General features: G+C 37.0%; 1 protein-coding gene across 8 annotated transcripts in view; it reads left to right on the top strand.

The window, feature by feature from the left end:
* Positions 1–25,298, top strand: part of RELCH (RAB11 binding and LisH domain, coiled-coil and HEAT repeat containing) — a 70,133-nt gene that overhangs the window by 11,124 nt on the left and 33,711 nt on the right. For 6 of the 8 annotated variants that reach the window (XR_001553245.2, XM_015854518.2, XM_015854513.2 and 3 more), the window contains exons 2-10: positions 4,517–4,606; positions 10,711–10,782; positions 10,897–10,952; positions 11,065–11,178; positions 11,961–12,164; positions 12,253–12,344; positions 13,346–13,654; positions 17,172–17,247; positions 17,583–17,678. Coding sequence is in view for 7 of the 8 variants with exons in the window: in XM_015854518.2 (XP_015710004.1) it covers positions 4,517–4,606; positions 10,711–10,782; positions 10,897–10,952; positions 11,065–11,178; positions 11,961–12,164; positions 12,253–12,344; positions 13,346–13,654; positions 17,172–17,247; positions 17,583–17,678 (1,109 nt within the window). In the remaining variant the exon portion in view is untranslated. The remainder of the gene's footprint in view (positions 1–4,516; positions 4,607–10,710; positions 10,783–10,896; positions 10,953–11,064; positions 11,179–11,960; positions 12,165–12,252; positions 12,345–13,345; positions 13,655–17,171; positions 17,248–17,582; positions 17,679–25,298) is intronic. The other 2 variants (XM_015854517.2, XM_015854519.2) reach the window with 1 other exon arrangement.

A 25,298-nucleotide genomic window follows, 5' to 3' on the forward strand; every position in this document is an offset into this window, starting at 1 on the left:
TGCTTGCATACCTATGGCTCTCTCTCGCTACCTTGCAATGTTGCACTTCATAGAGTTCTTCATACCCACTTGTCAACGCTTACTGCACTGTTTTGACGTTCTGAAACATGGAACTGACAATGGTTTTTTTTGTTTTAACTAATCACTTGTAGGGCATTACTGGCTACTGTTTTGATTCAGAATGACAGAGAAACAAATGGAAAATCCACACACAAGCTGTTAGCAAGAAGTCTCTAAGTTCTGGGCTGCATTAAAAGAGTGGCCAGCAGGGAAAGGGAGGTGACTGTCCCCCTCAGCTCTTGTGAGTCCCCATCTGGAATCCTGCATCCAGGCTGGGGGCCCCCAGTACAGGAAGGACATGGAGCTCTAGGAACATGTCCAGAGGAGGGCCATTAAGATGATCAAAGGGCTGGAGCAGCTCTCCTAAGAGGAAAGGTTGAGGGAACTGGGATTGTTTAGCTTGTAGAAGAGAAGGCTCTGGGGAGACCTCATTGCAGCCTTCCAATATTTGAAGGGAGCGTATGAACAGGAGGGGGAACAGCTGTTTATGAGGTGGATAGGACATAGTGGTTTTAAACTGAGATGAGGTTTAGGTTAGATATTAGGAGCGTGTTTTTCACTCAAAGGGCGGTGATGCTCTGGAACAGGTTGCCCAAGGAGGTTGTGGCTGCCCCATCCCTGGAGCATTCAAGGCCAGGCTGGATGTGGCTCTGGGCAGCCTGGTCTGATGGTTGGTGACCCAGTACATAGCAGGGGGGTTGAAACTAGATGATCATTGTCCTTTTCAGCCCAGGCCATTAAATGTTACTATAACAGCAGAATGGTTTCCTACTACTTTGTTTCTTCAGTTTTTGTTAAAGCAGAATGAGAGGTCAGCCACAGCATGCTTTCTCCCAGCAAGGTTCTGCCGTTACTATCCTTGTCAAATAATATAAGCCTAACATTTTTCTTTATTATTAAAAAGACATTAACTAAAGAAATAAATTGGTGCTTTTTTCCTTATCCACTCAGAACATAGTTCTCACTGGAGCTGCATGAGCTCAGCACAGCTCTTCCTATCCTAATTCTTCTCCTTCCAGCAGCCCTGATGCCATGTGTTGCCTGCAGGGAAGTGCTGTTTTCAGTCTGTTTCTTTCTGTGTGGATGTATCCTTTATTGAAGCACACACAATCAGGCTGTAAAATGTTATTCCATAATTTCCTGGGGGCTGGTGTTAGTCTTTGGAGATAGGCTTCCGCTGATGGCCACTTGGAAAGAAAGTGGGAGGAAGTGAGACAGCAGTTTCCTGCACAGTTACATTTCAAGTAGGTGAAGCAGTGGGGCAGGCATGTTGTTGTTTAGCATTAGGCAGCCTCCAGCACTTTGCTGTTGATGCTGCATGATTGCAAGCCCTCACCTTCCTTGGCTGTCTAGTTAGCTGTCTCCTTCCACTTTGTTATCCCAGGTGATCTTGCAGGCTGATGGCTCAGCCTCTATCTGAAATACCTCTTTGCTGTTCAAACCTACTATTTATATTTGTGTTGGACTTGGTCCTTTTTCTTTAGCAATTTGAACATGTAAAATAACTCCAAAATTCATTTCATAGTCCCAGTACCAGGAAGAGAGTGGTTACTGGTGCTGCTGTGGAAAGAAGGGGTCCTCTTGCTGCCCACTTTCTCTTTAGCTCAGTGGCATCTGTGCCCCTGGGCAGAAGCTGTCAGCATAGGCAGGGTTCATGTGGCATTGGTGGCTTCGCAGTATGAGCAGAAGAAGGAAGATCTGCCACTTCGTTCTTGCCTCACCTGCGGTGGGAGGCCATCTTTCCAGGGTGTGGCAGAAGCGAGTTACCTGCTGCTTGAAGCACCTTCTCTGGGGAGCTATGGCCCTGCGAAGCCTCTGGTGACTAAGCTTTCTCTATAGCTGGCACTTGGCAGGGCCATTAACCTCAGCTTGGATGACTTGCTGTTGCCTTTGTAGCCTATTTGGCCACAAGGCGTGTCAGCCCAAGTGCTTCAGCACTGGTGGCCTCTCACCAGTGTAGCAGGAACTGCTATTAAAGCCACACCATATATTATAAAGGTGGTGTACTGTAGCGAAGTAGTAATAGAAACCTTGTTACATTATTCAAGCTAAGCATTTCGTTGGAGTTGCATTGCAGAAGCATTAATTTCCCGGAATCACAGTATAGCCCAGGTTGGAAGGGGGCTCAAGGATTATGAATCTCCAGCCCTCCCTCTACAGGCAGGGACACCAACCTCCACATTTAATACTAGACCAGGCTACCCAGGGTCCCATTCAACCTGGCCTTGAACGCATCCAGGGATAGGGCATCCGCAACCTTTCTAGGCAGCCTATGCCAGCACCTCACCTATGTTTCCCTACATCTGCAATATATATCGCTTAGAGAGACACTGAACTGAGAAGATGGTGTTCAGTCTGTGTGTGTATACTGCTACGGTGTTTTTCCTTCAGTGTTTGCTTGCATGTGCTACACCTTTCTCAGTCTGAACTCAGGTTCCACCACAGTGATAGATAAAAAGATGGTTTTCACTGTAAATCTTCAGATAGACTCCATTAGTTCCACATTGTTGAAGCACGCAGACCAAGTTTAATTTACCTGTTTGAGAGACAAGTTGTATATCTACCAACTCATATGTAAGGAGAGCATCAGATGGTGAGGGCAAGTTTAAATAATGAATGTACAAATTTCAAACTTAAAAATTGCAGTGTGTACAGAAATGTGATGCTTAAGGCTCCTTCTGGATGTTAAAACCTTCAAAATGCAGGGTTTATTTCTGTAAGGACCTTTTATCACGTAAAACTGATGCGTATTTGCTGGCTGGGAATTGTTGGATTTACAGCAGCTGGTACAATCTTAAAAGGTTTCTGTTGTGTAAATCTTGATTCAGACTTAGATTGCAAGATGGATTTTTCTTCTTTTAATTTCTGGTTGCTGTTTTGGCAGATAGGTTTGTGTTTCATTGCTGGGTTTCTTTTTTGAGCTTTGGGATGGAAAACATGTTTCTGTGTACAGCTGTGGATGAGTTGATAATTATTATGTGGTTGGCTGCCTGGAAGTTTGGGAGTTGTTTCTCTGATGTTACCTGCTGCTTAAGAGGCATAGAAAATAATGCTGTGCATTTTCTGCAGTAATGGCATATGTAAGACTGGGTCACCTATCTCAAATACCATTTTTGTCATTGGAATCTTTATGCTGTTCCTTTGTTTAACTTGAGCCTTGAATCCAATTTTATCTAAGTCTCAAATGAAATGAATTGGAACATTATTTACAGAACAGCATTAGGCATTCTGAAATATCAGATTTGAAGACTTTTCATGCCATGCACTCAAAGTTCATGTTTTCTTTTGAGCGTAATCACTTCTAATTGTGATGTTTGTGTATGTATATGTGTATATATATGTATATATATATATATATGCATATTTGTCAGGCACTTCAGTTTGGTGCTGTGTAATTCTGCTTGAGCTAGGAAACTTCTCTGTAAAGTTTTGCAAGTAAGCAAAACAGTCTATATCCAGATGTTCTGATTTCCTTCTAGTGCTTGTTTTTGAGTACAGAGGGTATCACAAGGCCTTACATGTCAGTGAAAGGTTTAAATGCTTGAAAAAAACCCCAAACATTAATAGATTCTTTAATTTTTGACACAGTGTAGAATTACTTCTTTTTCATGTTAAATGTTTTCCATGGTGTTAGTCATGACAGAATGTGACTGACAAGTGATGAAATTGCTTCTGTTCCTGCTGGCAGTTGCTTTTTCATTTTTCTTTGACAGCCAAGTGGAATTTGTTCTTTCCTCAAGTGACAACAGTTCTAATGTAATTAAAATTATTTCAGGAGAGCTACATCGAGATGAATTTTGAATGGAGGGGTGCGATTTAAAGTACTTGACACAATGGAACGTGCAAATTATGAATGTATTTTACTTATTTTGGGTTCTGTTGCTATTTGAGCACATTTTTTCTAATGAAAGAAGGGGGAGATTAAAAGGAAAAGTTAGAGGCAAGATTGAAGCATTTTGCTGGTTACTTGCTTTATTTTCCCCATAACACAGTCCATAGTTAAAGTTCTTTTGAGTGGATATGTACTGAATTTAATTGATAGAGTTGAGAGTTAATACATCATTTGGCTGTATTTTAAAATACCACAAAGGGGAACAGAACTGCTTGCAACTTGCTACAGAGTGGTTTGAATCTATTTATTTCTTACTGTTTACTCATTTACATCCAAGCAAAGTCTCTAGTCCTTGTGGAAAAGGGAAGGAGCTACTGTATGCTGATCCTGCTGCACTGTGGTGAGGGCAGAAATGCTGTCTTTTACAAGTGGAAAAGGGAAATTTGTCTTGAGACAGACTTTGTGGAAAATGTCATGAAGTTCCGGTCATGCAGCACAGTTCACCTTTTACTAATAGTTTTGGAAATGAGATGCTTTGACTTATTAAAGCAGTCAACTCTTCAAGACTTAAGTTGTTTTTTTGTTCTTTTTTTTTTTGTTTTTGGTTCTTTCTTCTCTCTTAAGATCGCGCTGGAAGCATCAGTACTCTTGATTCCTTAGATTTTGCAAGATACTCTGACGATGGCAACAGGGAAACGGATGAAAGAGTGGCAGGTAAGTTTGTATGATTTTGGAATCACATATTGCCAACTTTACCACTTGGCTTGTTGTTTCTAGCAGCAACATATTTAAATATTGCCAAAGTTACCAAGACTTCACTGTGATGGTTTATCTAGTCTCTTAATGATGCATTAGATTTCAGTCTTTGTACTGAATGACTGTCAATATTGTAACTGTAAATCTCTATGACTTAAGTAAGGAATATACTTGAAAACTGGGACCATTTTCAGACAATGGGGCAGTATTTTGATACTGCCTATTGGCTGCTAGCATATAGTTGAAAAGCTTCCTAAATCAGTCTGTGTAGCAGTCTGTGGCTGCTGCATAGGTAGCAGCTTTCTGATGTGAATATTTGCAGTGAAACGTCTGGTTAAATATAGCTTATGTGTAGATCAAATATGCATTGCCAAACCCATAGTGAATTTTGGGTTTTTCAGTTCCACAAGTCATCCTTGATACAAATCTTAACTGCAGCACTTTTCTTCCCATTTGATTTATAGATAGCATAAAATTTTCTTGTGATAGGGCTTCTCACTTCTTGTAGTTCTCACTTTAGAATTTCTACTTTCAGAATTTCCAGTTACAGAAGGCAGAAACTGCCTTTCTTTCATGTTTGAAATTATTACTATAATCTTCTTTGGCCTGTGAGCCATGTTGCTATCATCCATTTTTTTCCCTGAGTTTAGTTGTTTAGCTATTATCAGCTTGTCTAGAGAAAACCCTAAAATCTCAGTAGAACTTGCTGCTCAGTTTATTTCCACTGAAATAGTACCATTCACAGTATCATAAGCACCTGGAATTTGTCTATGCTGTGACCTTTGTTCACATTGCTTATCGTTATGAACCCTAAAGTGATGGAAGCTGCCTTGCTTCTGCTCCATACTGCTATCTCTGCTTCAAATCACCATGCTCTATCATGGCGAAATACATGAATGCGAACCATATTCGATACTTTGATATTCTGGCCTGTAACTGTATGTAATAAATGCAGATATTTCAGTATCATGTTCTGGAATACAATGCAAAAGCATGTATTTTTTAGAGTTTTTAAATTTTCATTATCTCAACAGGATTTTTTTCTATATCTGGGCAATCTTTCTTGACAGTACTACTATTGAGAGAGCTAGCTTGATCTTAGCTTGGAGCTGTGTTTTCTCATTGAATTGGATTATGGAAAGTAAGAACTGGACAGAACTGAAATATAGCAGAATCATTTATCTTCTGGTGGAACAGGAATGACAAAATATTGATTGTTTACAGTATGAAATGAATACATCCTAAAATGAAATATTTAATGTAATGAATCGTTTCCTAAAGCAAAGATTTTGGAAGACTACAGTATAGTAATTGATTATTGTCATGTAATAGATAAGTAAATTATTTGTCAGAATACTTAAATTACGTGCCTGTGCTCTTTAGAGAGGTTTTTCATCAAGTTGCTGAAAGCAATGTAAGTATCAAAGCAAGACTAGATAAGATTTCTGGTTGCTTGTACAGTCTTGAAGTTTTCCAAAACATCATATTTCTAGTTCAGTTGTGATCACTTAAAATGTCTTTCATCAATTCTGTATCAAATCATCTATCCAAGCAGTAAACTGTTGCATGGATGTCCATTCAGAAAACTGCAAAGTCTTCAGTATGCTCACAAAAAGCATTTCAGTAGAGTTTGCAATACCTTTATAGACTTAGTTCCTTCTTTGAACAAAAACTGGCTAATTAACTTCTGCTTTTGAAGTCAACCTTAGCTGCAAATGTGCTTTGAAATGTAGGTCTACCCTGCTTCTTACCATCTATTTTTTTTCCTCAGCAAAGAGCATTGATACGTAGGCGTTAAAGCTATAATCTATGGCAAAAGCTGCAGGCTGCGATTTGATAGTCACATATTCTTTTGATAATTCTCAGAGTTAGATTAGAATAGTTTCTTTATTAAAGTACATTTGTGACACTGTTATCTTCAGGTTTTTTTTTAACCGTTTGGATGGAATCCATGATTTCTATTATCTGTTTCCTAGCAAATGTCAAATGAAGGATGGAAAAAATAAATGCGTGTCATTCAGTAATGAATCCTGAGTCGGAAGTACTTTTAAAATGAAGTTATTATGTATCCAGTTTCAAATACTTCTTTTACATTGGAAAAGCCAAATGAAAAAAAAAATGTTCATGTGGATCATCCAAAACCATCATGTTTCTAGTTTTGCTCTTACCGGTGGTAGTAGAGTTGGCTGACAGATTTCTCCTTATGGCAGTCCAAAAAATCTTGGAAATAAATAGAAGGGTTACTGTTTAAGTGGATTTCAGTATTTCAGTTCTGTTGGTCCAGCTCATTCCATCTGACATTAAAAAGCCCAGAAGTGAAAATGTTTGGTAGAGTTGGCATGAACTCTTGGGAAATCTCATCAAAGGATGTTTAGTGACTCTCATTTGTAATACTGTCATCAATGTGTCTGAACAGATGTGATTCACAGAAGCCAGTCAGGATGCGGATAAACATTACAGAACTAATAGTAGTAGAAAATATCTATTTTCTTCCTTATCTGCCTGACATCTACTGGATCTTAATATAAGTGTAGAGCACTGTGTAACAAACTGGATAATGCATTCATAATCCACAAAGTTTTAACAACAGCAGAAAGTATCAATGGTGCTTACAGTGTACTAGATGAAACAACTTGCTCTGTAAGACTATTAAGCACTGAACCACTTGGTACAAAGATAAGGCCAGTACTGAAGGATTTATGAGGCTTGGGGAACCTTCTCCAAATACTTGTTTTCATGAGAATGGAAAACCTAGTTGAAGTCATATACCTGCAGTATTCAGTGTAAATAGGTCATCTGACATTCAATCTAAGAACTGAATCTTCTGCCGCATCTTAAATTGATTGCACAGGTATGTTTGTGACCTAAAAACTCTCTGTATTTTAAAATATTTAGTATTGCCAACCTATCATTGTCACCTACTGTTCTGATAATCTGCTCGTTTTAGAAATGTGATACTGTTCTTTCAGTGATAATAAAATTAGTTATTGTCATGTAAGTAGAAATACATGCTGAAAATGTTTACTTTTCAACTTACTTGTCTTTGACCGGCAAGAGTGCTGTTCATTTACATCTCATTGTTCAGTATCCTAAATCACAAGTTGCTTCTTATAACTAACTTCTTGGTCTGTGGTTCAGTAACTTCTGAAGTCATTAAAATATGTGGATGAATATAATGAGAACCTTGAAAAAGCCTCATTTTAAAATTTCTAAGCTGTGCAGATGGGCTTCGCATTTCATATATGCACTTCTTTTTTTAAGGTGTATCTGAGTAACTGCATAAAAACAGAAGTGCTGAATTGTTCTAATCCTTAATTGCTTTCTTGGAAGACTCAAGTCTTTTAAATAAGGCTCAGTAAATGTTTTTTCCCCGCAGATGGTAGGTGTAATGATGTGAGTTCTTTACAAAGAAAAAGCAATAGAGCCCCTTAAATTCAGAATGCACTCTTCTTCTAGGAAGATTACACAACTGTGTAGCTCTGTGCCTTCCTAATAGAGAGTTAGCTTAATTCTTCACTTTCCTAGCTGTCACAGAACTATTCTGTACATCATTCTCAGGGAGTTCAGCTCCATTCACTAAGTACTATCATGTGTTGTACATGATATGAATTCAGTCAAGCATTAAGTTAATATTCAGCCGACTTTATCAATGTTATTGAAAGGTTAAACTTTCTAAGGTAGGTAAACATTAGGGGACGGGGAGAAGGGGGAGAGAGAGAACGGGTGATATATTTTAAAAGCCAGTAGTTGGCAAATGGTTACAAAGAAAATCAGATCATTAACAAATGGGGATTTCCAATGTTGGTTTCATTAGTGTACGCATTAAAAATCTTTGTATATTTTGGCAAAATGTTGCATTTCAGCATAGTTTCTAAAATAAAGAACTACTAATCATAATACAAAACTCGATTAAAGTTGCATTGTAAATATTTGGGAAAATTTCCTAAAACCTAGGAACAAACTTCTTCAAAAAAAAGCTGAATTTGTGTCTTCCAGATGCACTATGGTTTGTATAGTGACAATTATAATTGTCATTCCTAAGACGAGAAATGAGGTACAATTATGAGTGTATTGTTTGTAGCAGAATTTTGTGGCTGTTGTGACAGGCTGTGAAGTGAGTTCTTCACAAATATGGTATGTTCAGAATCTTCCACTGTATACCGAGAAACATGCAGCAGAGTAATCTTCTTAAAAGGTTGACTGGGTGAAGTCCTAATGGCTTCTAAGAATTTTCAGCACCATCAGACTTTACTAAAGAAGTAATTCTTGCCGTCTGACATGGGTTTGTCTGACATGATTTTGTTTTTTTGGCTTTCTATACCTTCAGTCATGTCTGATTCCTATTTTCCTTGATGAGATACCTGAGTTATTCTAGTTTATGTTGGTTTTCTAACTTTTTTTGTTGTCGTTTTAAATTTCTATCATTCTAGTGCAGGGCACTCCTGATCTGCAACTGTTCTGGTCATTGATAATACTTTCAGAGAATAAAACGTTAAGAGTTGTTTCCATCAGAAAAATTAGTCAATTTGAATTCATTCCAATTTCCAAAAACTGAAAAACAAGCAGCTTTCAACTTAGAATCTTAACTGTGAATGCAAGGAAGCCATAAAACGATCAGATGCTTCACTACGAGAGCATTTCCTAACTTTGTTGCACAGAAGTATTTGCAGATCAGCATTGCTGAATACTAGAGATTTTGCATATTTTATTCATCATATCCTCACTTGTGCTTTTATATCGCTGCAGTAAAATTCTGTGCATCAAACAAGTTCCTTTCATGTAGCAAGTGTGGTGTACTGTAGTTACTCCTTCAGTTTTTATGGAAAAATGCAAACTGAGTGAATCTTTTTTTCCATGCACGTAATTGATCAAAAAGTTCTTAGTGAGGTGTTCCAAAAAGGAAACCAGATTTTGTAGCCTTCAGTAGCATTTCCTACAGGCAGGAGCTTATTTAGTACTTCTGCACTGTGCTGTCCTCTGCAAATATTTCAAAATGCCATGTTAAATTACTTCCAGGCAATGATTCAAAGTCTTATGAATATATTCTTATTAAAAACAACTACAATATTTTTAGCTTTGATTTGGAGTCAAGATGAAGTAATGTTAGGCATCCATTTTGAATATTCTAGCATTTTGGTACAGTAGCTGTTTTATGCTTCTCTCACCTAGTTCATTACTAAGTTCATTCTTTATGGGAGCCATAAATGACTCTCAAGACGTTTACTGTATGTTTTGCAAAGTACAAGATGTTAAAATTTGACAAAACTGTAAACATGTGGCTTAAAATGTGTGACATTGCAGTGCAAGCAAAGCACTCCTGGCTGGACATTTTTGGGAGCTGCAGATTTTGCTTTTTCTTTTTTGAATTTTGCATCTCTTAGATGTATTCAATGGAATTTTAAGTCTTAATTACTTCTATTATAATCCTGAAAACACATAGTAAAACAAGAAAAGNATTCATTTTAGTAAGCTTCAAATTCTGCCACTAAAAGTAGTGTATTTCAGTTTATAAATATTTCAGTAATTTCAGTATATAAATTTATTTTCAAATAAAAAACATTCAGTAGTCTCAGTGGGGCAGTACATTACCATTAGGGTTTCAGCTTTGCTCCATGCAGACAGCTAACACTGCCACCAACATGTGTGTGCTTTATTTATATCTGATCTTTGATTGCCCTTGTAGTCCCCCACCCCTTAGAAATTAAAATGTTTGACAGTACCAGCTGACCATAAGTGAAGAAGTAACAAACTTTTTCCAGTAATGCAAAATTAAAAACAAGCAGCCAAATAAAAACAAAGCTGCCTACAGCGAGTCCTTGTCAGACTGCTTGAAATTTTGGTTTAGCAAATTAATCTCACTGAAACGATGGAAAATATTCACCAGTTTGCTTTCAGACCAACTCTGCTGCATGTGTTCATAAGTTCCATGAAGACTGCATGCTTTCTGTTGAATACGAACTGTATATTTTTTTTCATACCCATCCTTGCTTTTTATATTTTATTTTTTGTTTCCCTTGCCTTGGTTGGATGCCTGTGTGTGTTTAATCCAAATCCCTGTCCAGTCCTGGAGTTTGAACTACGGAAAGCCAAGGAGACCATACAGGCCCTCCGAGCCAACCTGACTCAGGCTGCAGGTGGTGTACATAAACCTTTTCTTAAGCCTCTACTTTGAACAATGTAGAAGTAGCTGAGCTCAGCCTGGTTGAAAGAGTAAAATTTAGTTACTTTTTTTTTTTTTTCTTCCCCAGAAAATGAAGTTCCTTTGCAGGAACGAAAAAATTATAAATCAAGTCCTGAAATTCAGGTAGGTGGCTGGCAAAAACTGAGCTTTGCATGGGCCTTAATACAGATATCCTTCAGTAGCTGGCAGCGAGATGAACCAAAGATGCAGTTTATTGTTTTCTTTATTTTTCCAGGAGCCAATCAGACCTCTTGAGAAAAGAGCTCTAAACTTCCTAGTTAATGAATTTTTATTGAAGAATAGTTACAAGCTTACATCAATAACATTTTCAGATGAAAACCATGATCAGGTAAGGTTTTGGTTTTTTTTAAATTAAATGTGAATGTTTCTTATTTTGATCTTTTCATGAGCTCAGGTGAGCTTAAGTGATGTTACAATGAGTATTCTAAGAGTTAAATGTTAGCATTTTCACATAAAAAGCATGGCTTGGGAAAACAGCCATTTGAGAAGTACATTCTCAAAGTTTGTCGAAAGGAGATGAGAATGTCTGCCTTCTGTAAAGGAAACTAAAGAAGGTGATGCTAACTATCTCAAATTATATTTCACTATTCAGCTTATACATTTAGGAAGCCAGTTTCCAAACACTTACTTAATATCATAAAATCAAAGGTTGAGGTTGGAAGGCACCTCTGCAATTCATCAGGTCCAGCTCTTGCTCAAGCAGCGCCATTGAAAGCAGGCTGTGCATCAGTGGACAAAACAAGGTTGAGTAGCAACAGGTAGAGATAGAAGGCTGTATTATTGTATTCATCAGTGTATATTTAATACAGTTGTATCCAGATTTTGCTGAAAATACACACTCTGTGTATCAGTTGTGTCCAGTTATTTGACTGTCTTCTTCTGGAAGATTATACTTGTGAATGAGATGGGAACAAAATGATAGCCCTATCAGTAGAACTGTCTTTAGGGTAAAACCACTTTAGGATACAAAATGAGCCCTTATTACCTCAGTGCAGCTTGGACAGAATTTTTTTTGCTGTTCTATGAATGCAGACCGAAGTTAAATGAGGAAGAAAAAAGGTGCTAAAAGAAAGTCTGTTGTGTGGTTTGGTTTCTCTTATTCCTTTGAAGGATTTTGAATTGTGGGATGACGTGGGATTGAACATTCCAAAACCTCCTGACCTTTTACAACTCTATCGTGACTTTGGAAACCATCATGTTACAGCAAGAGATGTGGTGGATGTTTCGGTTGGTGTAGATGATGATGAGTTGGAGGCTGCCACCCCTATACTTGGGACTGTTCCGGTATTTGAAACAGCACCACAATCAATAGAAGTAAGAGGCTGTACAAAAGGAATTTCAACTTTTGCATCACTACTTAACTTCATTGTACTAAACTCTTTTGTCTCTGTCTTGTATTTAGCAATGTTTAATAGTGCAAAAATTAGAAGATCAAATTAGTGTGTTAAACAATGAGAAATGGTCTTTGATGGAACAAATCCAAAGACTTGAGAGGTATGTATTTATCTATCTGCTTAACCGCTAATAAATTTTGGAATAGCTTTTCAATGTTTTTCTAGCACATATATCAAAAGAAGCACAGTTTTTACCTTTAAAATTACTATGAGTTCTTTGTAGTAGAGCAGTCTTTCCTTTTAGTGTGTGATATTTGATTTGGGGGAAAAAAAATCAAGAGACTTCAAAATGAGTATTTCTCTTGATTACCGACATTGTTTAATTTTTGAATTAGCTTTGTTCCCTCAGTGCAACTTCTATATTTACTTAACTGAAAATAGCATCAGTTCTGATATGTTTTGTGTAGGTTTCTCTTTTCAGTCAGCTATATTTCACTCTGCAATTCTGCACTGTGTACAGGTTGCAAATGCTGTTTAAGATTGTATTTTTACTAACTTAATACAGTTTTTCTTTCTATAAAGCAAGACTAGTAGAAATGACAAGATCTTGAAAAACAACAATAAAAAATCTTTAAAAGTTTGGTCAAAACGTGATTTTGTAACTATAAGATACCACTCCTCTTAGGAGACTGGATGTTAGGGCAAGTGCATTATTTTTCAGTAACTTTAATGTTAATGACTTGTACACTTACCTTTTCAAAATCAGGTGGGATACTATGTACTAATCCTTTCCATAGTACTTTGAGTTTTGTACCCCAGATGTGTGTCTCTCTTTTGACATCGTGTTTCAGTACTCAGAGTTCAGCCAGAGACATTATAATGCTAGCTCTTGTCACTCATTTATAGCATTGAATCACTTGTTCTGAACGCGGCATTTTTCCTCCTACTGTTTGTTGACTGAAGACCTCTGGTGAACTGGTGCTTATGTGAAGAGCTTGTTTGATATAAATTAGTTCTATTAGAAGGCAACTTGATCATATACTGGAGTTGAAGAAGGAACTGTTCAGTATGTTGTCCTTATTTCTGTACTTGTTTTGTGGTTCCTACAACCTTCTCAGAAAGGTAACAGAAACACTTCATTCTTGGTTTTAACTTTTCCAGTGAAATAGATTTCCTCAAGAATGAAAACTTTGCCACGTCTACAGTTTATGGTGTAGAACCCCATCCTTCCTTAAAGCAAGTGCCTCACGCAGTCTCAGAGGACAACGGACGGTACTTGGATATCAAGAGCTCTGAGAACGACAGTAAACATGGAAACACTGAGGAAAAAAGCCTTTCTTCATCAGCTGAACATGATACAAGGACTTCTAAAGATGATACGCTAAATTCTATGCCCTGTAAAGACACAGAGAAAGTGTCCTCTTGTGCTCCATCAACTAAATCTGCAGTGCACTTTGATAAACCGAATAGGTGAGTGATTAGTTTTAAAAGGAAATGCTTTAAAAATTAACAAGTGCATAGATGTTTTTCTAACAAAGCCCTGCAACAGGTGTAAATCATTTGTGTTTTGAATATAAATGAAAGGCTTAGTATTCCTTTGTTTAACACTGATGATACTTTCATACTTTTGCATAGTGTTCCTACTGATTTTTAGGGAAGACAATTTTTAGCATCAACTGTAAGTGCTTCTTTTCACCTCCTACTTGTTTCTAAATCTTGCCATAATTCTTGTGTCAAAAATGAAAAGCCAAAATTAAAATGAATGAGAAAACAGGTTATTTGTGTTCTCCATTACATTTTAATTTTGTAATGAAATCTCTTCTATTCCACTTGAAGAGTGATTGGGAACATTTTATTTTTTTCCAGCTGGAGATGCAGGTCTAATAGTTATTCTCCTAGGGTAAGATTTATTTTTTTCTAACCAGAAATAGTATCCACTGATATTCTCTCTCCTTTTTGATATTTGAATTTGAGGCTTGTCTTCATTATGATTCTTTTAATTAAAATAAAGTGTTCATGTTATTACTTGTGAACTATGAGTCTGTGCTTTTGAGTGTTGCTGGGATAGTTTCTCAAATATATCCAGGCTCTTTAGGCATTATAGTGAAGAGGGGAAGTAACTTATTCAATAAGTAAAAGACAAACAACTGTGTACTATTAGGAGTTTTGTAGGCCGCCAAGATAGTAAAGTGCGTACAACTGAGGGCATGCATAGGAGAGTAGTACAAAGCAGAAATGTACATGTGTGGTATTCTGTGCAGGTAAAAAAATGAATGGAAGCCAAAAATTACTTCCCCTGCTCACCCCCCTCCAAAAAAAGAGAAAAAGAGTGGCTACCCTTGCTAATAATAAACTTTGCTTGCAAATCCTGTGTGTCTTGTAAGTTCTTACATTAATCCTGGGAGATGAAAGCAGGTTTTTTAGAATGGAGCATCAGGAAAGGTATTTAATTTCTGAATATAGTAGGTCAGTGTTACTACTAATTTCATCTGTTCTAATTGAACTGATTAGTGCTTAGTAAGAAAGTAAAACTCAGCTGAGACTTATCTGAGTTTTTTTCAGTGGTTCCACTTAAATTTTCAGGATTTAATTTATTTTTGTATTTCTTTCATATTCTTGCTGAACACTGAGGCTATGTAATTAACAAAATTTGTGCCTATTTGCATTTGATAGTGTTTTATAGACTCGTATCTCTCAGCTGACTTCATGAAAGAATTATATTATTTCTTAAACAACACTGCATCTCCCCCAGATCTCAAGATACTTCTGCATATGTATTTCGTTCAGTCTAAGGCAGTTATTCACAGAAAACAATTACTACGGTTTATTCAGTGTTAGAAAGCTGCATTAAAAGCTAGGACTCGGTTCTCAGAGACAAGACTGTTACTGCTGTAGCTGGAGGATGGATTCTTGGCATAAATCTTAACCAGATGGGAAATGATGATAGGAGAGCAAGTGAGCCTGCTTGATGTGACTGCAATAGGAACAGGTGTGTGTACATGCCCAGAAATGAGGACATGGGGATCCTTGGAGAAGTGTCATCTGTAACAGATTGCAGGAGACAACACTAGCAATAGTTTAAATAGACTCCATTGCATATATTATTCAACTCATTTTAAGTGTTTGGTAATTTGAAGCAAATACAAGGTGCTTTCTTTACATAGCAGTCAATTTTTTAGTAAACTGACTCTTTTCTCATAGTTACGTAGGGAAAAGAGTAGTGCTTGCATTTTGTCTTCATTGTGCTTTCTTATATTTGAACATCTTTGTTATTGATGTCAGTTAGTCCTTGAGAAGACTTTCTACTGGCTTGATGCAAGAGGCCTGGGTTTGTCACTGTTTCTGTGAGGAGAAGCTCTATTACATTTCATCAAGGAGAAGCTTGAATGTAAATGCAGGCAGGAGGACTCGTGGAATCCATGTTGCCCAGAGCTTGCTGTTAATTAACCACTAGGGAATTTCAAGAGAAACGTTGTCACACTTGGTTTTCTTTCAATGCAAAATGAGGATAGAACTTGGCCCAAATTTGAGTGTTTAATTAAGGCTTCAGGTGGATAAGAATTTTACATTCAGTGGAGTGCCAAGATAAAAATGAACAGCCAAGACAAAGGTTGGCTTTGATTCTGTTGATATTACGGAACTGCTTTGCAACACTTGTTCCAGTTCTCCCAGTGTAAATAAAGGCTAGGGTAGCATCTGCAAATATGGCATTCAGTGATGCTTTTATGCAGTAAGGGGGTAGCATATTATTAAACCAAGGTCCTTTACCACTCTCTCCCATCTGGATCTTTTATTATTTTTCTTAAGAGAACTCTTCTTCAAAATTAAGCTGATTTGAATTGAAATAAACTGACTTCATTAAAATTGAAAGAGAAGAGGAAGACTATTCTGCTATATTTATCTAAATCCTTCTGGTTTAGATTCAGCAGTTTTAAGTAAGAAGTTAGATTCTCAACATTGGTGTTCCTTGTTTTTCTTTCATTGGTTAGAAAAGATTTATATGTATTTCCCATGGATAAAGTAATTTTTCAACCCATTGAGTATTAATATTTATGTCCATACATGTACAGTCACATTTATGTAGGCTTTTGTTCACTTAAGCTCTCAAAATAGCAGTTTTAAGAGCTGAAGTATTAAAAGATGGGTTTCCCACATAAGAAAGAAATTGCCCCCTGCCCTGAGGATAAATGCTCCTCCTCTACTGAAGTGGATGGTGAATGAAGAAGTTAAATTAGTATCTAAATACAGAAGATAAAAGCATAGGATGCTGCTGCCAATAGTTGCCTGTACTATGTAATGATCAATACTGGTTACCTGAGAGCATTTCTGCCAAATTATTCTCCTTGGCCAAAGTAGTTCGGAGACTCTTATCAGTCTTATGTTTATACTTGAGGCTTTGAGTAACCGGACTGTGTTTGCTGATTCTGTGCATGACCATGAGGTGGTACTTCTAGAGATAAACATCAGGAATTAGATGACAACTTAAGTAACTTAAGTCAGGCTTTCGCTATCTATCTGAAGCCAACATTTAGATTCTAGAGTGGCAGTTCAGTCTGGATTTCATGCTGAAACTTGTAAGTGATGGACCACTCAAACTTTTTTATCCAATATACAGAATCAGAGCATTGAGCAAAAACTGCTGGTTGCTTGCAGTACTTTTTCCTTCAGCTTGCAAAAGAGTATGCTTCCTCTTGTATTGCTGAAACTTCCTTTTATTTATGCTTTGGTCCTGTTTTTGTCTGTGAAGCAGTCTGAAAGATATTACATTTTTAGGAACTGAAAGTAACTTGTTAATTAGGACATCTATTGTTTTATGATTTCCAGTTTTAACTAGAAAAGCAAAAAATAATTTTAAGCAGTTCTACTGCGTGCTTCACTGAAAACATGCTGTTGAATGTTATTTCATCTAGCTGGCTGGACCAGTGTGAAAGTCGTTACCTTTCTAATCTTTACTTTCCCTCACCCTCCCTTTTTGATGATATTTCAGGAAATTGTCACCAGCTTTCCATCAAGCACTACTGTCTTTCTGTCGAATGTCAGCAGATAGTCGTTTGGGATCAGAGGTATGTTTCCCACTTGGCGTAAACTAGAAGATTTATTCTGTATGATAGCAGCAGTTAAACCAACAATTGTTTTGTTTCAAGACTTATCAAGCTACGTGGAAAGTTAAGTTTATGAGCATGAAACTTAAGGAAAAAAGGATTTTAGCTAAAATATGCTACCTGGTTATAGCTGTGTAATTACTGGGAAGTTTCGAGTTTCATTAAGTGGATTCATGCTTTTGAAGTTAGCTGCCAAGCCCAAGCGTACAAGTTTCTACTAGTAACCAATCAAAAAGGATCTTTTTCTGTTCCTGTGCTTCAGTTAAAAATATGTAAACATACTCTTTTTTTTCTAGGTATCTCGAATTGCAGACAGTGAGAAAAGTGTAATGCTAATGTTGGGACGCTGCCTGCCTCATATTGTTCCTAATGTGCTGCTTGCAAAGCGAGAGGTGAGGAACCTGGGAATTTTGCTTTTAATTTTTACCAGGATGCTTTCTTCATTTTGAAGATGTTACTTGCAGTCATGTTCTTACTTTTGTGCATGCATCTCTGCTTCTAGAGAATGGTTTTACACCTCTGTCAGGTGAGTTCAGTAAACTTGCATGATGATATCTTAATATTTCTTCCTTTGCTTAAGGCACCCATTAGTGTTCAGCATCACTAACTCCTACTGTAGGTTTATCCGTCTGTGGTAGCACAAGCATTTTTATTAGAGAAGGCTCTGGTTGATGTGTGTCACAAAGAACAGAGGATGAAATTCAAAAGCTAAATTTGGTTTATTTCCTCAGTTTTAAAGTGGATTAATGCTCGGGTTATTTTGCAGCATGTACTTTTGAAAAAATCTTAGTCTTTTTCTTGAAGATCCATGTATCAGCCAAGACGATGTTCATCAAAGGCGCCTCTTCATAAAAAAGATTCCCAATCTGGTTCATTCATTTTCCTTAAATTTGTTGTGAAACTAAATAAAATCAAGAAAATGTGATGTTTGTTTTGATTCTGAATGAAGTAGGTGTTCAGTATAGTCATTCACACTGTGTGACATAGAAAAGGAAGGTGTTGATTGAGGTTGGGGAAAAGAAATGCTGTTATGCTTTGCTGTAAGTATTGCATGCTATTAAAAGCATGTAAGAAAAAAAAAATTAAGCGGAAATTCAGCTGCCCTGTACTTAACCCTAAAAAGGAGGATTAAAATAGCATATTTTGTTGAATAATCTGTAGTCTTTGATGAGGAGACATACAGTACAGTACATTTAGTAAGGCTTTTTGCTTTAATTTGTTTCAGGGCTTTTCAGACTCCGTTAGAAATTTGTACTGATCCAACAATGTAAAATTTAGCATCATACAAGCAATTATTAGTGGTTGATATGGTCAATTTGACATCTTCCACGCTTTGATTACAGATGTACTGTATGTGAAATTGTCATACTATATGAACTATACTAAGGGGTTTTGGAGGGGCGAATGCAGCAAGACTTTTGTTTGCTGTTTATGGAAATGATTTTGTTATAATCTTTCAGAAAATGTTCAATTGATGTTCAAGGATCAGTGCTTAATTTCTGATTTCTTACTTACTCCTTCCCTCTGCTTGGCAGGATGTGATATTTTGGCTTATTACATCTTGTAGCATAATGTGTGCAGTACACTTAATATTTCCATGAGCTTTTAGGCTGTTCCTTACTTATTTTGTTTTACAGTTGAAATACATTTGATTACATATATTTTTGCCTTGGATTAATCATCTGTTTCAATTTGACTAATGAGCTCAAAATTGAGGATTTTGTAACTGGATTGCATGGAATGTTTAACATTCTGTGAACTGAAATTTTATTTAAAAACAGTTATTCTTAGTTACTACTCATTGGCAGAACTATTATAATATTCCTCTAGGTGTAGTTAAAGAATTTAAAGGACATTTTGGGTAGACCATCTGTTAGTGTTTTTAAACACTAGCACTATGAAAAGCCAAACTAAGATCAAGGCTCCCTTCAACAAGGTACTCTTTTGGGTCTTCTCTGTATAGCCTTATTGTTAAAGATTCTTAGCTGAATTTTATTGATAACTAGTTTCAGAATGTACTAAAAATCCTCAATTTGAGCAATATACTTTGTAAGTGATCATTAGGCGTTGCTGAATATATATAGTGGTAATATTTAAGATCTTACACTGTCATTGTGTTTACTGTGAGAATTAAACATAGTTTTGTCATGAATTTCTAAGGTCCCCCCTCATCCTTGTTCCTTAAGCATCATCACATTGTAATTCATTGCAAAATCTGAAGTTGAACATGTGTTGTTTATTTCCGCTTTCCTGTCTAGTGGAGGATGATAAGTTAGAGGCTGACATGGTAGTAAGTAAATATGATCCAGTAAATATGATAGTTGACATCTGAGCACCTCCTTAGTGTCAGAATGACTGGCACATTCCTGAAATGACTTACTCTGTGTATTGGTCCTGCTTTAGTTGTTCTTTGACGTCCGTGGTTTACGTTCTGATGGAAGATCAGAAAGAAGTAAAAACATAGCAATGAACAGGGTAGCTGTGGAGATAATTTTAGTCATTTATGAAAGACCAGTTTGACTGGATAAGATCACAATTGACAAAAGACACGCAATGAAGGTCATGAAAATTCCAAGCATCAACATAAAGTTTAGTTTTAAATTTATCCCTTAAAAGTCCAAATCCCAGTTTCTTATGACGGCTAGAAAATATGTCTGTGTGTTTAAATCTATACTTTCAATCACCCGTAACAGATATTTCAAGCGAAATGGTAACTGGAATGAGAAGTAGCAAAATGTTTAAAACTCTTCAAAAAAGACACAAGAAAGCCAAACAACTGAGTATGTAGTTTGCAATAATGCTTCTTACAGATGAGCAGCTTGAATTAATAAAATTTCATCTGCATTAGAATCTCATTCCGGAAATATGTTTACTACTTAAAACTAAAGTACACTTAGTTAAACAGTCACCTTGTTTGTATTTGTCTGGAGGTAAAACATAAAGATTCCTTTGTCTAAACTTAGGGAAAAACTGTCATTTAATTTTTATGGTAACAATCAGTTCACATCTGCAAATAGTAATTAGTTCTTAACTGATCTGTCAATCTTAATGAGTTGTAAGAATCAAAATCTTTCTCTCATGTAATAGGAAAAGTACTTTGCTTCTATGTTCATGTTCTGTGCTCTGCAGTATGTCCTTGAGCAGAATTTAGGCCACAGTAAAGTTTTTGGTTTAGTATCAGGATCTTGTTCTCAAGAACCATTCTTTCATGACTATTCTTACCCTTCAGTTTGTTGTTATTTCATGGTTAGTTTGTCTAACTTGAAATCTTTCAATAGTGTAATGCAAACTTAGCAAGATGATAACAGTAATAGCTTTCTGAATGTCTTCCACTAATTTTTATATTGGAAAACTTCTATTTATGTAGAATCAAATACACTAAGAACAGAGTTGGGCTGTTGATTTCAAAGTTGAAGGGAAAGATAATGCTGAATATGCAAACTTGGAGTGCCATTCACTGCAAGAAGAAAGTAATGCTGTGGATCTAAAGTTGTTTTCACCAGCATATGGTAGCTATACATAGATGTTACTAAGGTACCTTTATTCTCTGACAGGTTTTCTAGGTATTTGTCTCTAAGAACATAATTGTGCTGATTTTCACCAGATTCTTATCCTCTGAAGTCATAAAATACTGGAAAAATTTTAAACAACCACAGACACAAAGGAACAGTTCTGTGTTTGACAGTCCTCTTAAGTGAATGTTTGCAGAAGTCGCACCAAGTAGATGTAAAGACTGTTTGTTCTGATTGTGTATTGATAACTGTATAGAAGTTTGAATTCCCAGGTGTGAAGAGTGTGAGCCGTCAGTTTCTTCCAAAAGTCTTTCTTCTTAGGGGGGAGAAATATAATGGGATTGGGATAAAGAAGTATAATAGAAGAGAAAAATTTAATGAGCAATTACTTTTTCTAATGATTAGTACAACGTAGACTGAGGTAGGCTCTTATAGATGGTGCTTCTGTAAATACTGTTGGTCTGAGCTGGTTTGCTGGTTCTTTTCCCATAGGTGCATATTGTTTTTCATTTGTCTCCCCATGTAAAAGAGAGGCAGAACCATTTTCCTCCTTCATTTCCCATCTCAGGGTATGAATTGGTGAGGTAGTTTTCTTAGAATGAAATAACTGAAGATTGCCAAGTATCCTCATCATCTCTAGTCATTCAGCGCTATGTTCTTGAATGAAATATACATAATTAATGAATTCAAGCAGTTGTATTTAATTTTCTGACTTGAATTGCCAGTTGTTACTACTTTTATAACAGTATGCAGCTTTTCAAGGAAACAGATTTAAACAAAGAATTACAGGGTTTATTTAACATGCTTATATCTGCATTGATTCTTATGTAACAGCGTCCTTAGGAGATCCATTAATGTCTTAATTTGAATCCTGGAATAATAGTCTACTCACGTGAACTGTAATCAGAATTACAATTATTTTTATTATTAACTAGTACACGTTTCCAAGTCACACATTATTCCTCCAGTTGTTTTTTTTTCATTTTCAGTCTAAAAGGATGAATTTTGAGTGTACGGTGTCTTGTGCAAGGATGTATCTGTTTATTCACTAGTATCTGCAGCTGTTTCGGTTGCTTCAATCAAAATTTTATTTGCTTTACTGACTTTCAGAGACAGAATCTTAGAATTGTAGGGGTGGGTAGGGACCTCTGGAGATCGAGTCCACCTCTCCGCTAAAGTTCCCTAGGTTGTAAAAGAAAGCATCCAGGTGGGTTCTGAATATCTCCAGAGAAGGAGTCTCCAAAACCTCTCTGGGCAGCCTGTTCCAGTGCTCTGTCACCCTCCCAGGAAAGAAGTTTTTCTTGATATTCATGTGGAGTTTCCTGTCTTCCAGTTTGTGCCAGTTGTCTCTTGTCCTGTCACTGGGCATCACCAAAAACGGCCTGGCCTCATCCACTTGACTCCAACCTTTAGGTATTTATACGTACTGATAAGATCCTCCCTCAGTCTTTTCCAGGCTGAACAGTCCCAGGTCTCATGAGGGAGATGCTCCAGACCACTCATCATCTCTGTTGCCCCCCATCTAGACTCTCTCTTCCAGGAGCTCCCTGTTGTTCTTGAGCTGAGGAGCTCAAAACTGGACTCAGTACTCCAGAGGTGGCCTCACCAGCACAGAGTAGAGGGGGAGGATCACCTCCCTTGACATACTGGCCACATTCTTCTTAATTCTTCTTAATGCCATTGACCTTCTTGTCCATGAGGGCACACTGTTGGTCAAGCTGTTATGTTATAAAAAAGATTTCATGTAGCACTGGTTCACAATTTAAACATTGACTAATGGGGATTAAAAGAACACTTTCATAGAATTGTTGAGTTAGGTTGGAAGAGGTCATAAGTCTATCCAATTCCAGTGTCCTCTGCTGTGGACAGGGTTGCCACCCACTGGATTAGGCTGTCCAGGGCCTCCTCCAACCTGGCCTTGAGTGCTTCCAGGGATGGGGTATCCACAGATTCTCTGGGCAGCCTATGCCACTGCCTCACTGCCCGCAGAGTAAAGAATTTCTTCAAAAAACCTAAATCTTCCTTCTTTTAGTTTAATCATTAGTCATTGTCTTATACCTACACTCTCGTAAGTCTTTCTCCAGTTTTCCTGTAGGTAGTTTTTAGGTACTGAAAAGCCTCAGCAAGGTTTCTCCGGAGCCTTCTCATCTCTAGGCTGAACAACCCCAGCTCTCTCAGCCTCTCTTCATACAAGAGGTGCTCCAGCACTTTGAAATGATCACAATGTCATCCTGGTTTATTTATCATAGCTTTCACCTATTTACCATATTACTGCATTTAACATTTGAAATAATAAAAAGATGACAAGTCCAAACTTAATTTAATGCTAATTGCATTTATTCATTGAGATAGTTATTTTACTAACAAGCATTTCAACAACAAGACTTATACAATGGGTGCAGGAGACTTGTCTAAATATCCCTGTATGTGGCTCATTCCACAGTAAAAACAAAATAACTTGTTTCATCTCCCTTCTATAATTGGATATCTCACAGATACAAACTGCATCAAATGCAAACTTAACTATTCAGTAGTAGAAGTGAGACCTCCAGCGTGTGGTATTTTATTTCCAGGCTTATTTGTTAAGTCACAAATTCTGGGACTGACATAGTGGCAGTCACCTTGGCATCTGATGAGAAAACAGTATCTCATTTCTTAGACTCACTCTTTCTGGTATTGTTTACTGGCACTAACAGAAAGTAATAATGGTTTTCCTGAGTCATAGGAAAAGGGAATGGTGACTCTGGTAATGAGCTGGATGTTCAGGAATGGTCTCAAATTAAATGGAGAAGGGATTTTAAGTTTGCAATGTATAACCGTGAGCACAACTGATATTCCTTCCCAGGGAAGGCAGAATGTTTCAAATAGCACTGGAAAACCTTTCCTTAATCAGACAAATGCTAATTCTTTTCTGTGTTATTAGAAAATGTGCAATTTTCTACAGTGTTCCTCTGCTGTTTTGGGGAGTGAAAAAGGGGATTTATTCAAGAAGTGTATATGTAAGGAAAGGAATGATCTTCAACCTGCCTGTAAGTTAGTTTTGCACAGCTGTATTCTAAGTCATCCTGAATATTCTGACATGAATCTGTCTGTGTTCCTTTTGAAGCCTTCAGGAGATTTTGCTTTACCTCTCTTGTCCATCTGTGAGCAGTTTTTCTTCTTGATGTAGGGCAAGTCCCTTTCCTGTCCATTTCTATATTCTTATCCATGAAGTCTACAGGAAACACAAACCACTGTTCAAGACTTCTCACTCTTTCACTGCTCACCTTGATAGAAGGAACTGTAGCACCACTGATGCAGTGATGCAGGGAACGCTCTCTTCTCCCATAGTATTCATGAAAGAATGACCAATGGACAAGAAAATAAAGCTAATTCCTTCAGCTATAATAACCAGCTTTTTGCAAGGTAAAGAATCAGCCTTATATCTGCTCCCATGTCAGCGATGATAGGTAATTCATCAGTCTTCATCTAGGTGAATATTCAGGAACGTTTTCCCTTCATCCAGATTCAATAGGGAAAAGAGGCAACAACTACTAACTCCCTTTAACTTGAAAAGAAGCTTTTAAAATAATAATAATCATGGCGTTTTTGAAATGTAGTGGAAGTTCTGAGTAATCAATTGAGATTGTTGATTAGGTAGACAGGCATATTAGGAAAGTGGGTGATAGTTTCAACGGATGAATCAAAAGTACTGTGACAAAGTACTGAGTGTTAAGTATATAAAGAATAAAACTAACATTTGAATTCTAGAGGGAAGGAAGCTTTCACTCAAAGAAAACTATTCAGGTCTTTTTGCAGTAGCATTTGTAATGTTCAACTTTAATACAAATTTTCAGATCACGTTATTTTATGTTGTTCTGAACTCATATAAAAACAACACCAGTTCAGGGTACAGTATTGGGAAGAAGGGCTGTCTAAATTGCTCAAATATATTTTTCATTTCTGTTTCTGTATTTCTAGATTTTTCAGGCAATCAGTGTGATGTTTCTACATACATTCCTCTGTCTTATTGTAAATTCCCTAATCCATACCATTGTTGCATTAAATGTTGCCCGCATATCTCCTAGAATGTTGAAATACATCTTATGACATGTCTTGACCATTTTCATCGGGGGGAACAAAAGCAGGATCTTATGCGGTGCATTGCTCTGTGTTTATAGTAAACGTAGCACTGGGTATCTAGGAAAATCAAAGTTGAGCTTGTTTAATAGCCTTACTTCTCAAGAGCATTAAGAATAGGTCTCTTTGAATGTGTGCAAGCAGAATTTGGTGAAGTTCTTACAGATTCTAAATATTTTTCTAAACTTTGTATAACTTTTCCTGGTGATTTAAAAAGCGTTTCCCAGTGTCACCTCCTTGCTTATCACTGCTTATAATTTGCAGAAATCTTGTCTGTTGAAAGCAGCTCAAAGTGTGCACTGGGAAGTCTTCTGGGTCCTTGCCTGTTTTCTTTGCAGACACCTTGGTTTGTCTTGAAGTCCTGATAGGGACTTCCAGACA

This window comes from Coturnix japonica, chromosome 2 (genome assembly GCF_001577835.2).
Source record: "Coturnix japonica isolate 7356 chromosome 2, Coturnix japonica 2.1, whole genome shotgun sequence".
Taxonomy (NCBI): domain Eukaryota; kingdom Metazoa; phylum Chordata; class Aves; order Galliformes; family Phasianidae; genus Coturnix; species Coturnix japonica.